Source organism: Nerophis ophidion, linkage group LG21, assembly GCF_033978795.1.
Source record: "Nerophis ophidion isolate RoL-2023_Sa linkage group LG21, RoL_Noph_v1.0, whole genome shotgun sequence".
Lineage (NCBI taxonomy): Eukaryota > Metazoa > Chordata > Actinopteri > Syngnathiformes > Syngnathidae > Nerophis > Nerophis ophidion.
In genome coordinates this window covers 42,779,587-42,796,598 of record NC_084631.1, presented here as the reverse complement: position 1 = coordinate 42,796,598, position 17,012 = coordinate 42,779,587, and the positions used below count along the sequence as shown (strand labels likewise).

At 42.5% G+C, this 17,012-nt stretch overlaps 1 protein-coding gene and 1 long non-coding RNA gene across 2 annotated transcripts in view; one reads left to right on the top strand and one right to left on the bottom strand.

The window, feature by feature from the left end:
* Positions 1–1,085, top strand: part of LOC133540129 (uncharacterized) — a 20,324-nt gene extending 19,239 nt beyond the window's left edge. The window contains exon 3 of the long non-coding RNA XR_009803565.1: positions 638–1,085. This is a non-coding gene — a long non-coding RNA (uncharacterized LOC133540129). The remainder of the gene's footprint in view (positions 1–637) is intronic.
* Positions 1–14,938, bottom strand: part of LOC133540128 (sodium-dependent neutral amino acid transporter B(0)AT3-like) — a 34,177-nt gene extending 19,239 nt beyond the window's left edge. Inside the window, exons 1-9 of the mRNA XM_061882644.1 lie at positions 14,820–14,938; positions 14,618–14,636; positions 14,410–14,557; positions 10,602–10,742; positions 4,094–4,231; positions 647–828; positions 478–588; positions 310–422; positions 67–195 (exon numbers count right to left, since the gene is read on the bottom strand). Of these exons, the coding sequence (XP_061738628.1) occupies positions 67–195; positions 310–422; positions 478–588; positions 647–828; positions 4,094–4,231; positions 10,602–10,742; positions 14,410–14,557; positions 14,618–14,635 (980 nt within the window). The 5' untranslated portion in view covers position 14,636; positions 14,820–14,938. The remainder of the gene's footprint in view (positions 1–66; positions 196–309; positions 423–477; positions 589–646; positions 829–4,093; positions 4,232–10,601; positions 10,743–14,409; positions 14,558–14,617; positions 14,637–14,819) is intronic.
* Positions 14,939–17,012: the final 2,074 nt, after the last annotated feature.

Below are 17,012 nucleotides of genomic sequence, written 5' to 3'. Positions count from 1 at the left end.
CTGCAGGACAAACAAACATTCAGGGTCTTTACATTCCCACTCGAAAACCTGAAGATGAGGTCTTACGTATCCTGACAGTTTTTCAGAGCTATGTTGGCTTTAAAGCCCAGGATGGCAAAGATGGAGATGGATGCATAAAGGGAGGTGATGCTGTTGATTACTCCCACAAGGATCGCGTCTCTCTCACAGTTGTTTCTAAAACACATAAAGAACCAGGACAAATCAAATCTCTTAACAACTCATCTCCACTCCTGATTTCCAACTCCGAAAGCTGACTTTGGTTCGGGGTGGAGTTAGTTGAGACCTTACGTCTTGGTGTTGTAGCTGGAGAAGGCAATCAGACCTCCAAAGGCCACCGAGAGAGAGAAGAAGATCTGTGTTGAGGCGTCCAGCCACACCTGAGGGTTCTTCAGTATCTGCCACTGAAAGCAAAGACATTTGCTGGCATCCATAATGCTGCTGGAATCAAAAGCTCACATTCGGACTGAAGAGATAGGACAGTCCATCCGTAGCTCCAGGCAGGGTGACGGCACGGACCAAGAAGATGGTCAGGACCACATAGGGCAAGGTGGTTGTCACATACACTGCCTAGGGAAAAAAACCACATTGACATAGTATGTTCATCTTCTTTTACCAGACCACCGACCTTGCCCATGGACTTGATGCCCTTGAAGAAGCAGAGATAGATGATGAACCAGGTGCAGGCCAGGCAGAGCACCAACCACCACTGCAGAGACCCGCTGGTCTCGATGTTGGGCGTGATGTTGAGCGTCCGACGGTACCAGAAGTAATTGACCGGCGTGCTCTTCACACATTCCGCATCCAAGCCTGCGTGGCAGGTATGACGGGAGTTACTTGGCACACTTTTCAATTTCAATTCATCTCATTTGCTCATCAGTTCATGTAAACCAGGGGTGCCCATTACGTCGATCGCGAGCTACCAGTCGACCGCGGGGGGTGTGTCAGTCGATCTCCAGCCAGGCTTTTAAAAAAAATAAGACCTAAAAATGAGTGATCATCAATCTTCACCAAGACGTCACTTAAATGACATTCACGGTACCGGAGGGTCTTGTGAGATGACGCTGGCTGCTGCAAGATCATTATTATGAAAATATGACCGAGAGGAAGGCGAGAAACACTTTTTATTTCAACAGACTCTCGCGCCGTACCTTCCGTCAAAACTCTAAAGGCCGACTGCACATTTCCTATCTTCACAATAAAAGCCCTGCTTCATGCTGCCTGCGCTAACTAAATACAGAGTCTCGGAAAACTGGCGTGCACAAGCGATCCCTCAGAAAGCTGGCGTCTTTCCGAGACTCTTATTTTGTTAGCGCAGGCAGCATGAAGCAGGGCTTTTATTGTGAAGATAGGAAATGTGCAGTCGGCCTTTAGAGTTTTGACGGAAGGGACGGCGCGAAAGTCTGTTGAAATAAAAAGTGTTTCTCGCCTTCCTCTCTGTCATTTTTTCATAATAATGAACTGGCAGCAGCCAGCGTCATCTCACAAGACCCTCGGGTGCCGTGAATGTCAATCAAGCAAGCTACGGAATTTGCCGCCAATGTTTTTCTTGTAAAGTGTATGGAAGCTGGATGAATTAGATGCCAAAAACCAACCACTTTCATGTGGTATTGTACTGAAAGGACAACTTTTTTTCTCCTCCATTTGAAAATGTGGGCGTTATCATCATTACTGTCTGATTCCAATCAATGCAAGTCATCAGAATCAGGTAATACACCAACTTATATTCTTGTCTTTGTGAAAGAAAGACATCTATATGTGTTACACATGCTTGTATTATCATTAAACACATTTAACTTGTTTACAAAAATGTCTCTTTCTTAAATAAATAAATATAAATGATATATATAAATGAGGTAGATCCCCTCGAGTTGGTCAATTGAAAAGTAGCTCGCCTGCAGAAAAAGTGTGGGCACCCCTGCTGTAAACAGTACATTTCAAGTCCATTGCCGATAAATACATGTAAGTTTACATTTCCTGACCAAAAAGGTATAGGTTGAAGCTAAAAACTTATTATGTCTACCCTTTGTACATTCACTTTGTACGTGGCAAATGGAGAATAGAAAAGAAAAACAAGAACTCGATCTTGAGATAAAGAAACAAAAGAAAGGACTCGAGAATCTCTGTCAAAATCATAGTACTTGATCACATGCCTTGTTAAACCATGTAAACACATGCATTTACCTGTGTGTGTGTGTGTGTGTGTGTGCGTGTGTGCGTTTGTGTGTGTGTGTGTGTGCGTGTGTGCGTGTGTGCGTTTGTGCGTGTGTGTGTGTGTGTGTGTGTGTGTGTGCGTGCGTGCGTGCGGATATACACACACATATATATATATATATATATACATCCATCCATTTTCTACCGCTTATTCCCTTTTGGGGTCACGGGGGGCGCTGGCGCCTATCTCAGCTACAATCGGGCGGAAGGCGGGGTACACCCTAGACAAGTCGCCACCATTTACGTGTGTGTGTGTGTGTGTGTGTGTGCGTGTGTGCAGATATACATATATATATATATATATATATATATATATATATATATATACATATATATATATACATCCATCCATCCATTTCCTACCGCTTATTCCCTTTTGGGGTCACGGGGAGGCGCTGGCGCCTATCTCAGCTACAATCGGGCGGAAGGCGGGGTACACCCTAGAAAAGCCGCCACCATTTACGTGTGTGTGTGTGTGTGTGTTTGTCCGTGCGTATATATATATATACATCCATCCATCCATTTTCTACCGCTTATTCCCTTTTGGGGTCACGGGGGGCGCTGGCGCCTATCTCAGCTACAATCGGGTGGAAGGCGGGGTACACCCTAGACAAGTCGCCACCATTTACGTGTGTGTGTGCGTGTGTTTGTGCGTGCGTGTGTATATATATATATATATACATCCATCCATCCATCCATTTTACTACCGCTTATTCCCTTTTGGGGTCACGGGGGGCGCTGGCGCCTATCTCAGCTACAATCGGGCGGAAGGCGGGGTACACCCTAGACAAGTCGCCACCATTTACGTGTGTGTGTGTGTGTGTGTGTGTGTGTGTGTGTGTGTTTGTGCGTGCGGATATACACATATATATATATACATCCATCCATCCATTTTCTACCGCTTATTCCCTTTTGGGGTCACGGGGGGCGCTGGCGCCTATCTCAGCTACAATCGGGCGGAAGGCGGGGTACACCCTAGACAAGTCGCCACCATTTACGTGTGTGTGTGTGTGTGTGTTTGTGCGTGCGTGCGTGCGGATATACACATATATATATACATCCATCCATCCATTTTCTACCGCTTATTCCCTTTTGGGGTCACGGGGGGCGCTGGCGCCTATCTCAGCTGCAATCGGGCGGAAGGCGGGGTACACCCTAGACAAGTCGCCACCATTTACGTGTGTGTGTGTGTGTGTGTGTTTGTGCGTGCGTGCGTATATACATATATATATATACATCCATCCATCCATTTTCTACCGCTTGTTCCCTTTTGGGGTCACGGGGGGCGCTGGTGCCTATCTCAGCTACAATCGGGCGGAAGGCGGGGTACACCCTGGACAAGTCTCCACCTCATCGCAGGGCCAACACAGATAGATAGACAACATTCACACACTAGAGCCAATTTAGTGTTGCCAATCAACCTATCCCCAGGTGCATGTCTTTGGAAGTGGGAGGGGCCTATCCCCAGGTGCATGTCTTTGGAGGTGGGAGGGGCCTATCCCCAGGTGCATGTCTTTGGAAGTGGGAGGGGCCTATCCCCAGGTGCATGTCTTTGGAGGTGGGAGGAAGCCGGAGTACCCGGAGGGAACCCACGCATTCACGGGGAGAACATGCAAACTCCACACAGACAGATCCCGAGCCTGGATTTGAACCCAGGACTGCAGGATCTCCGTATTGTGAGGCAGACGCACTAACCCCTCTACCACCGTGAAGCCCCTCCGAAACGACATCCTAGCTGAATATAGATGTGAAAGTCCCAGTTGAAGTGGTGTAGTGTGGAGAAGACTATGTAGGTGAGGCTTCCATAGCACAGCACCCCCTGGTGGCGAGTGTGAGCAGTCAGCATCATGTTGTTGTGTACCTGTCATGCTTGCATTGTGGGGACACTTGCTCCAGGGCAGGGGGTTCCTGAAGGAGTTGGAGAAGTACCACAGCACCCAGGCCAGCACCGCGTTGTAGAAGAGGCTCACCAGGAAGGATACCAACATGGAGCTGATACCTGCGGACACAACTTCCATGGAAACTTCTCTACAGGACCAGGAATATTCTCTTTTATCACCATGACTTTCTCCTTCACCTTTTCATTTTCAAACACATTGCAATATTTATTCTCTTTTCATTTCTTGATGGGGATTTCTTCTCGGTTACCTGTTGGGATGTCCCCATCTGATACTGGCATCGCTCCGAAAAACTGCTACGATATCAGCGTCTATGTATGATGTGTGATACAAGCAGTCTTGCAGCGTGTTTACTTGTGTGTGATATCATGTGCGATACAAGCAGTCCTGCAGCTTGTTTACTTGTGTGTGATATCATGTGCGATACAAGCAGTCTTGCAGAGTGTTTACTTGTGTGTGATATCATGTCCGATACAAGCAGTCCTGAAGCGTGTTTACTTGTGTGTGATATCATGTGCGATACAAGCAGTCTTGCAGCGTGTTTACTTGTGTGTGATATCATGTGCGATACAAGCAGTCCTGAAGTGTTTACTTGTGTGTGATATCATGTGCGATGCAAGCAGTCCTGAAGTGTTTACTTGTGTGTGATGTCATGTGCGATACAAGCAGTCCTGCAGCATGTTTTTGTGTGTGATATCATGTGTGATACAAGCAGTCTTGCAGCGTGTTTACTTGTGTGTGGTATCATGTGCGATACAAGCTGTCCTGAAGCGTGTTTACTTGTATGTGATATCATGTGCGATACGAGCAGTCCTGCAGCGTGTTTACTTGTGTGTGATATCATGTGCGATACAAGCAGTCCTGCAGCGTGTTTACTTGTGTGTGATATCATGTGTGATACAAGCAGTCCTGCAGCGTGTTTACTTGTGTGTGATATCATGTGTGATACAAGCAGTCCTGAAGTGTGTTTGCTTGTGTGTGGTATCATGTGCGATACAAGCAGTCCTGAAGCGTGTTTACTTGTGTGTGATATCATGTGCGATACAAGCAGTCCTGCAGCGTGTTTACTTGTGTGTGATATCATGTGTGATACAAGCAGTCCTGAAGCGTGTTTACTTGTGTGTGGTATCATGTGCGATACAAGCAGTCCTGAAGCGTGTTTACTTGTGTGTGATATCATGTGCGATACAAGCAGTCCTGCAGCGTGTTTACTTGTGTGTGATATCATGTGTGATACAAGCAGTCCTGAAGTGTGTTTGCTTGTGTGTGATATCATGTGTGATACAAGCAGTCCTGCAGCTTGTTTTTGTGTGTGATATCATGTGCGATACAAGCAGTCTTGCAGCGTGTTTACTTGTGTGTGGTATCATGTGCGATACAAGCTGTCCTGAAGCGTGTTTACTTGTGTGTGGTATCATGTGCGATACAAGCAGTCCTGAAGCGTGTTTACTTGTATGTGATATCATGTGCGATACAAGCAGTCCTGCAGCATGTTTACTTGTGTGTGATATCATGTGCGATACAAGCAGTCCTGAAGTGTGTTTACTTGTGTGTGATATCATGTGCGATACAAGCAGTCCTGAAGCGTGTTTACTTGTATGTGATATCATGTCCGATACAAGCAGTCCTGAAGTGTTTGTGTGTGATATCATGTGTGATACAAGCAGTCCTGCAGTGTGTTTACTTGTGTGTGATATCATGTGTGATACAAGCCGTCCTGCAGTGTGTTTACTTGTGTGTGATATCATGTGTGATACAAGCAGTCCTGCAGCTTGTTTACTTGTGTGTGATATCATGTGCGATACAAGCAGTCCTGAAGCGTGTTTACTTGTGTGATATCATGTGCGATACAAGCAGTCCTGAAGTGTTTACTTGTGTGTGATATCATGTGCGATACAAGCTGTCCTGAAGCGTGTTTACTTGTGTGTGATATCATGTGTGATATAAGCTGTCCTGAAGCGTGTTTACTTGTGTGTGACGGCGTGGCGCAGTGGAAGAGTGGCCGTGCGCAACCCGAGGGTCACTGGTTCAAATCCCACCTAGTACCAACCTCGTCACGTCCGTTGTGTCCTGAGCAAGACACTTCACCCTTGCTCCTGATGGGGGCTGGTTGGCGCCTTTCATGGCAGCTCCCTTCATCAGTGTGTGAATGTGTGTGTGAATGGGTAAATGTGGAAGTAGTGTCAAAGCGCTTTGAGTACGAAAAGCGCTATTCAAGTACAACCCATTTATCATTTATATCATGTGCGATACAAGCAGTCCTGCTGTTTGTTTACTTGTGTGTGATATCATGTGTGATACAAGCAGTCCTGCAGCTTGTTTACTTGTGTGTGATATCATGTGCGATACAAGCAGTCCTGAAGCGTGTTTACTTGTGTGATATCATGTGCGATACAAGCAGTCCTGAAGTGTTTACTTGTGTGTGATATCATGTGCGATACAAGCTGTCCTGAAGCGTGTTTACTTGTGTGTGATATCATGTGTGATACAAGCTGTCCTGAAGCGTGTTTACTTGTGTGTGATATCATGTGCGATACAAGCAGTCCTGCTGCTTGTTTACTTGTGTGTGATATCATGTGTGATACAAGCAGTCCTGCAGCCTGTTTACTTGTTTGTGATATCATGTGCGAAACAAGCAGTCCTGCAGCTTGTTTACTTGTGTGTGATATCATGTGCGATACAAGCAGTCCTGCAGTGTGTTTACTTGTGTGTGATATCATGTGTGATACAAGCAGTCCTGCAGCCTGTTTACTTGTGTGTGATATCATGTGCGATACAAGCAGTCCTGCAGTGTGTTTACTTGTGTGTGATATCATGTGCGAAACAAGCAGTCCTGCAGCTTGTTTACTTGTGTGTGATATCATGTGTGATACAAGCAGTCCTGCAGTGTGTTTACTTGTGTGTGATATCATGTGTGATACAAGCAGTCCTGCAGTGTGTTTACTTGTGTGTGATATCATGTGCGGTACAAGCAGTCCTGCAGCGTGTTTACTTGTGTGTGATATCATGTGCGATACAAGCAGTCCTGCAACTTGTTTACTTGTGTTATATATCATGTGCGATACAAGCAATCCTTCAGTGCATTTACTTGTATGTGATATCATGTGCGATATAAGCAGTCCTGCAGGGTGTTTACTTGTGTGATATTATGTGCGATACGAGCAGTCCTGCGGCGTGTTTACTTGTGTGTGATATCATGTGCGATATAAGCTGTCCTGCAGGGTGTACACTTGTGTGTGATATCATGTGTGATACAAGCAGTCCTGCAGAAGTTTTACTTGTGCAAAGCAGGACAGACAGTAAATATCTAAATGTCCTCCAGTATGCAAGCAATTTGGTATCATATCGGGAGTGAAAATGATGTATCGTGATACCATGTGCACATGCAGATATTTTGTTTACTCGGCAGATTAAGGTGTATGTTGGCTATATATGGTATCATATCGGGAGTGAAAATGATGTATCGTGATACCGTGTGCACATGCAGATATTTTGTTTACTTGGCAGATTAAGGTTTATGTTGGCTATATATGGTATCATATCGGGAGTGAAAATGATGTATCGTGATACCATGTGCACATGCAGATATTTTGTATACTCGGCAGATTAAGGTTTGTGTTGGCTATGTATAGTATCATATCGGGAGTGAAAATGATGTATCGTGATACCATGTGCACATGCAGATTAAGGTTTATGTTGGCTATATATGGTATCATATCGGGAGTGAAAATGATGTATCGTGATACCATGTGCACATGCAGATATTTTGTTTACTCGGCAGATTAAGGTTTATGTTGGCTATATATGGTATCATATCGGGAGTGAAAATGATGTATCGTGATACCATGTGCACATGCAGATATATTTTGTTTACTCGGCAGATTAAGGTTTATGTTGGCTATATATGGTATCATATCGGGAATGAAAATGATGTATCGTGATACCATGTGCACATGCAGATATTTTGTTTACTTGGCAGATTAAGGTTTATGTTGGCTATATATGGTATCATATCGGGAGTGAAAATGATGTATCGTGATACCATGTGCACATGCAGATATATTTTGTTTACTCGGCAGATTAAGGTTTATGTTGGCTATATATGGTATCATATCGGGAGTGAAAATGATGTATCGTGATACCATGTGCACATGCAGATATTTTGTATACTCGGCAGATTAAGGTTTGTGTTGGCTATATATGGTATCATATCGGGAGTGAAAATGATGTATCGTGATACCATGTGCACATGCAGATTAAGGTTTATGTTGGCTATATATGGTATCATATCGGGAGTGAAAATGATGTATCGTGATACCATGTGCACATGCAGATATTTTGTTTACTCGGCAGATTAAGGTGTATGTTGGCTATATATGGTATCATATCGGGAGTGAAAATGATGTATCGTGATACCATGTGCACATGCAGATATTTTGTTTACTCGGCAGATTAAGGTTTATGTTGGCTATATATGGTATCATATCGGGAGTGAAAATGATGTATCGTGATACCATGTGCACATGCAGATATTTTGTTTACTCGGCAGATTAAGGTGTATGTTGGCTATATATGGTATCATATCGGGAGTGAAAATGATGTATCGTGATACCGTGTGCACATGCAGATATTTTGTTTACTTGGCAGATTAAGGTTTATGTTGGCTATATATGGTATCATATCGGGAGTGAAAATGATGTATCGTGATACCATGTGCACATGCAGATATTTTGTATACTCGGCAGATTAAGGTTTGTGTTGGCTATGTATAGTATCATATCGGGAGTGAAAATGATGTATCGTGATACCATGTGCACATGCAGATTAAGGTTTATGTTGGCTATATATGGTATCATATCGGGAGTGAAAATGATGTATCGTGATACCATGTGCACATGCAGATATTTTGTTTACTCGGCAGATTAAGGTTTATGTTGGCTATATATGGTATCATATCGGGAGTGAAAATGATGTATCGTGATACCATGTGCACATGCAGATATATTTTGTTTACTCGGCAGATTAAGGTTTATGTTGGCTATATATGGTATCATATCGGGAATGAAAATGATGTATCGTGATACCATGTGCACATGCAGATATTTTGTTTACTTGGCAGATTAAGGTTTATGTTGGCTATATATGGTATCATATCGGGAGTGAAAATGATGTATCGTGATACCATGTGCACATGCAGATATATTTTGTTTACTCGGCAGATTAAGGTTTATGTTGGCTATATATGGTATCATATCGGGAGTGAAAATGATGTATCGTGATACCATGTGCACATGCAGATATTTTGTATACTCGGCAGATTAAGGTTTGTGTTGGCTATATATGGTATCATATCGGGAGTGAAAATGATGTATCGTGATACCATGTGCACATGCAGATTAAGGTTTATGTTGGCTATATATGGTATCATATCGGGAGTGAAAATGATGTATCGTGATACCATGTGCACATGCAGATATTTTGTTTACTCGGCAGATTAAGGTGTATGTTGGCTATATATGGTATCATATCGGGAGTGAAAATGATGTATCGTGATACCATGTGCACATGCAGATATTTTGTTTACTCGGCAGATTAAGGTTTATGTTGGCTATATATGGTATCATATCGGGAGTGAAAATGATGTATCGTGATACCATGTGCACATGCAGATATTTTGTTTACTCGGCAGATTAAGGTGTATGTTGGCTATATATGGTATCATATCGGGAGTGAAAATGATGTATCGTGATACCATGTGCACATGCAGATTAAGGTTTATGTTGGCTATATATGGTATCATATCGGGAGTGAAAATGATGTATCGTGATACCATGTGCACATGCAGATATTTTGTTTACTCGGCAGATTAAGGTGTATGTTGGCTATATATGGTATCATATCGGGAGTGAAAATGATGTATCGTGATACCATGTGCACATGCAGATATTTTGTTTACTCGGCAGATTAAGGTTTATGTTGGCTATATATGGTATCATATCGGGAGTGAAAATGATGTATCGTGATACCATGTGCACATGCAGATATTTTGTTTACTCGGCAGATTAAGGTGTATGTTGGCTATATATGGTATCATATCGGGAGTGAAAACGATGTATCGTGATACCATGTGCACATGCAGATATTTTGTTTACTCGGCAGATTAAGGTTTATGTTGGCTATATATGGTATCATATCGGGAGTGAAAATGATGTATCGTGATACCATGTGCACATGCAGATATTTTGTTTACTCGGCAGATTAAGGTCGATGTTGTTTATGCCGGCTAGGTATGGTATCATATCGGAAGTGAAAACGTTGTATGGTGTCACCAGATGTGCACGTCCCGAAAGTCCTTACACATCCTCTACAAAACCTGGTCATTTAGAGGCTGTCACTTGGCAGATTTTTTTTTTTTTTTGTCTTAGTATTTTCTTTGGCTCCATAATGTTGAACCCAAACAAAAAGACTCACCCACTCCAGCCAGAAGCGGGGAGATAGAGGTCCAGACTCCAATGCTGCCTTTGCGCATCCTCTGTCCCACTGCCATCTCCAGGTAGAGCAGGGGGATGCCCTCCAGAACCAGGGCCAACACGTAGGGGATGAGGAAGGCTCCTGGGTGCATGTTGACACACGGGCCATCTTACTTACTGACATGTTGACACATACTAAGCACACACGGGCCATCTTACTTACTGACATGTTGACACATACTAAGCACACACGGGCCATCTTACTTACTGACATGTTGACACACGGGCCATCTTACTTACTGACATGTTGACACATACTAAGTACACACGGGCCATCTTACTTACTGACATGTTGACACACGGGCCATCTTACTTACTGACATGTTGACACATACTAAGCACACACGGGCCATCTTACTTACTGACATGTTGACACATACTAAGCACACACGGGCCATCTTACTTACTGACATGTTGACACACGGGCCATCTTACTTACTGACATGTTGACACATACTAAGTACACACGGGCCATCTTACTTACTGACATGTTGACACATACTAAGCACACACGGGCCATCTTACTTACTGACATGTTGACACACGGGCCATCTTACTTACTGACATGTTGACACATACTAAGTACACACGGGCCATCTTACTTACTGACATGTTGACACATACTAAGCACACACGGGCCATCTTACTTACTGACATGTTGACACATACTAAGTACACACGGGCCATCTTACTTACTGACATGTTGACACATACTAAGCACACACGGGCCATCTTACTTACTGACATGTTGACACATACTAAGTACACACGGGCCATCTTACTGACATGTTGACACATACTAAGCACACACGGGCCATCTTACTGACATGTTGACACATACTAAGCACACACGGGCCATCTTACTTACTGACATGTTGACACATACTAAGCACACACGGGCCATCTTACTTACTGACATGTTGACACATACTAAGCACACACGGGCCATCTTACTTACTGACATGTTGACACATACTAAGCACACACGGGCCATCTTACTTATTGACATGTTGACACATACTAAGTACACACGGGCCATCTTACTGACATGTTGACACATACTAAGCACACACAGGCCATCTTACTTACTGACATGTTGACACATACTAAGTACACACGGGCCATCTTACTTACTGACATGTTGACACATACTAAGCACACACGGGCCATCTTACTTACTGACATGTTGACACATACTAAGCACACACGGGCCATCTTACTTACTGACATGTTGACACATAAGCACACACGGGCCATCTTACTGACATGTTGACACATACTAAGCACACACAGGCCATCTTACTTACTGACATGTTGACACATACTAAGCACACACGGGCCATCTTACTTACTGACATGTTGACACATACTAAGCACACACGGGCCATCTTACTTACTGACATGTTGACACATACTAAGCACCCACGGGCCATCTTACTTACTGACATGTTGACACATACTAAGCACACACGGGCCATCTTACTTACTGACATGTTGACACACGGGCCATCTTACTTACTGACATGTTGACACATACTAAGTACACACGGGCCATCTTACTTACTGACATGTTGACACATACTAAGCACACACGGGCCATCTTACTTACTGACATGTTGACACACGGGCCATCTTACTTACTGACATGTTGACACATACTAAGTACACACGGGCCATCTTACTTACTGACATGTTGACACATACTAAGCACACACGGGCCATCTTACTTACTGACATGTTGACACATACTAAGTACACACGGGCCATCTTACTTACTGACATGTTGACACATACTAAGCACACACGGGCCATCTTACTTACTGACATGTTGACACATACTAAGTACACACGGGCCATCTTACTGACATGTTGACACATACTAAGCACACACGGGCCATCTTACTGACATGTTGACACATACTAAGCACACACGGGCCATCTTACTTACTGACATGTTGACACATACTAAGCACACACGGGCCATCTTACTTACTGACATGTTGACACATACTAAGCACACACGGGCCATCTTACTTACTGACATGTTGACACATACTAAGCACACACGGGCCATCTTACTTACTGACATGTTGACACATACTAAGCACACACGGGCCATCTTACTTACTGACATGTTGACACATACTAAGCACACACGGGCCATCTTACTTACTGACATGTTGACACATAAGCACACACGGGCCATCTTACTGACATGTTGACACATACTAAGCACACACGGGCCATCTTACTTATTGACATGTTGACACATACTAAGTACACACGGGCCATCTTACTGACATGTTGACACATACTAAGCACACACAGGCCATCTTACTTACTGACATGTTGACACATACTAAGTACACACGGGCCATCTTACTTACTGACATGTTGACACATACTAAGCACACACGGGCCATCTTACTTACTGACATGTTGACACATACTAAGCACACACGGGCCATCTTACTTACTGACATGTTGACACATAAGCACACACGGGCCATCTTACTGACATGTTGACACATACTAAGCACACACAGGCCATCTTACTTACTGACATGTTGACACATACTAAGCACACACGGGCCATCTTACTTACTGACATGACACATACTAAGCACACACGGGCCATCTTACTTACTGACATGTTGACACATACTAAGTACACACGGGCCATCTTACTTACTGACATGTTGACACATACTAAGCACACACAGGCCATCTTACTTACTGACATGTTGACACATACTAAGCACACACGGGCCATCTTACTGACATGTTGACACATACTAAGCACACACGGGCCATCTTACTTACTGACATGTTGACACATACTAAGCACACACGGGCCATCTTACTGACATGTTGACACATACTAAGCATACACGGGCCATCTTACTTACTGACATGTTGACACATACTAAGTACACACGGGCCATCTTACTTACTGACATGTCGACACATACTAAGTACACACGGGCCATCTTACTTACTGACATGTTGACACATACTAAGCATACACGGGCCATCTTACTTACTGACATGTTGACACATACTAAGCACACACGGGCCATCTTACTTGCTGACATGTTGACACATACTAAGCACACACGGGCCATCTTACTTACTGACATGTTGACACATACTAAGTACACACGGGCCATCTTACTTACTGACATGTTGACACATACTAAGCACACATGGGCCATCTTACTTACTGACATGTTGACACATACTAAGCACACACGGGCCATCTTACTTACTGACATGTTGACACATACTAAGCACACACGGGCCATCTTACTTACTGACATGTTGACACATACTAAGCACACACGGGCCATCTTACTGACATGTTGACACATACTAAACACACACGGGCCATCTTACTTACTGACATGTTGACACATACTAAGCACACACGGGCCATCTTACTTACTGACATGTTGAAACATACTAAGCACACACGGGCCATCTTACTTACTGACATGTTGACACATACTAAGCACACACGGGCCATCTTACTTACTGACATGTTGACACATACTAAGCACACACGGGCCATCTTACTGACATGTTGACACATACTAAGCACACACGGGCCATCTTACTTACTGACATGTTGACACATACTAAGCACACACGGGCCATCTTACTGACATGTTGACACATACTAAGCAAATATGTGGCATCTTACTGACATGTAAGATGCCGCATATTTAAATATGTGGCATCTTACTTACCGCCTCCATAGATCTGGCACAGGTAAGGAAAACGCCAAATGTTTCCCAGTCCCACTGCAAAGCCGATGGTGGTGAGCAAGTACTGATACTTGTTGTCCCACGTCACCTCCTTGTCCTCCTCCACCTCTTTAGGACTCACCTTGCTCACCTGGCCAGATCACACACTTCAGTGTCACAGCACACCTTTGCCACCTCGTAGCTGACTCACCTCCATCTCATTGGGCATCCTGGAAAATAAATCATGTTCAAACTATTTTCAACTACAACTGCCGCACTCAAGTCATCTCTGCAATTATCAGCCTTAAACAACATCATCATAATTAGTCTAAATCACGTGACCTTTGCAACAAAGATGGTGCGTTTTGGTTCAAAATGGGGGTGGGAGGTTAGAGTATTTTTAGGAGGCTTACCTCAATAATCTCCAAAAAGTGCTTTTTTGACTGAGAAGACTGAAGTTGTGTTGAGAAGTTGACTCCGTTCACCTCGGCGTGATTACTGATGAATAATAAAGCGATGCAGTGTTTGTTGCGTGCACGACAATCTGCGCGCTCCTTTGTTGCATCGTGACGTGCCTCTTTTTTTTTTATATACTCTTTGCTACCTCAGACTTTCATGTTGCAGAAAACAACTCTTTATTCGCTCATGTGTAAAGAAATGTGTCATCACACCTGTTTAATATCCCACACCCTTAAAGGAACACTTGACGCATTTTAGCGCAATACGAACATAAAACAAGTGCGTAAGACACGTAAACGTCACTAAGAAACAAACATCCACTTAGTGTTGCATAATATTTCTATTCATCCATCCATTTCCTACCACTTGTCCCTTATATGTGTAAAAAAAAAGACAAACTCGAGATTTCCAACTGTTTAAATACACATCGCTTATGGCGGTGCTCTTATTTTGAAAGGCTCCGTTTAGTCCAGGGGTGTCCAAACTTTTTCCACCGAGGGCCGCACACTGAATAATCAAAGCAAGCGGGGGACATTTATTTTAAAAAGCAATACAATATATGAATATAAGATAAACATTTAGGCCTCCACTCAGGGTTTTGGCAAAAATAAAATGTTAAAAATGAGTCATCATTCAGTGTTATTATTTTTTATTATTAATATCTCATTATTATTCATGTTTTAAACCTCTATAATCAACATTAGGTATATCTGTCAATATGACGTTTTTAAAGTTTTAAGTTGTATGCTCTTTGTCAAAGAAAAACATGTTTTTTCGGGGAAAAAAAACACAAAATATGCAATATTTTCACCCAATAAAATGTTTAAGTATTTGAGATTACATAAAATGCGTAATACGTTGCAATACGTTTTCATAACATGGTCACTACTGCCTACTTTGTCTTGTTATATTCTTATTTTACTGTTATATTGTTATTCCCATTGTTTTTATTCTTTTTGTAATATTTCTCTATTTTGTTTCCTTTTAAACCCCCATTATTTACTTTTTTTTAAATTGATCTCAACTCTGTACACTGCTGCTGGAATTTTAATTTTCCTGAAGGAACTCACCTGAAGGAATCAATAAAGTACTATCTATCTATCTATCTATAAAAAGGTCAACAACTCAAAACACCATTGATTTTAAATCACTATTATTTTGAAAACAAAACACTGATTCTAAGGGGTCCTACTCATTAAAGTGTTAAAAAATAAATAATATATATATATATATATATTTTACTGTTAACTTGTAACACAATGGTCTCGAGATCAACTTCAGATCTATTCGTCAATTATAAGTTTTTTTTGTAGTATATGTTTTTTGTTGGTTCGTTTTAGGCCCTTCTTTGAAAAACAAAAACCGCTCAGTTTTTTATATGGCACTTTTCCTGGTTCCGGAGCCCAGACCGTAGTCAAGGAGCACAGGGGAGATACTTCTCCAGGGCCGATGATTCTCGGGGCAACACCCGGCCTTCACTTTACCCGGTCTTCACAATTCTGGACTCTCTGGAGTTAATGACGAGTCCAGTAATTAGTTGCAAAATCCTGGCTCTTTTATTTTGGGGCAACACTGAACTGTGCTGTCTACTAATAAAAGTCTCAATCAATCATTTATTTTTTTTCCATTGCTCAAAACAAAAAATAATGACCAAAACAAATCCATGTTATAATGAATTATTTTCAAAGCTCCAATAAGTTAAAAAAAAAAATCACTTTAAAATGTTTTATGTGGTAAATATCGCATATATTGTGTAGTTGTCATATAAAAACAAAGTTTTCTTTGATAAAAGAGCATAAAACAAACAAAATAATAGTTAAAACGTAAAATGGACAGATATATCTGAAGTTGATCTCGTAACTTAAGTGTTGAAAGTTGAAAAAAAAAACGAATAAAAATGTATCACTTTCTGAGTCGGGCACCTTTTGGATCCCAAATATATTTAGTGGTATTTTATTTATCTTTTCACTGTGATTGCTCAAAAATAATAAAGAATTAAAATCAAAAGCGTCCTGCATTATTGATCTTTTGGGGCGGCATAGCTCGGTTGGTAGAGTGGCCGTGCCAGCAACTTGGGGGTTGCAGGTTCGATTGCCATCCTAGTCACTGCCGTTGTGTCCTTGGGCAAGACACTTTACCCACCTGCT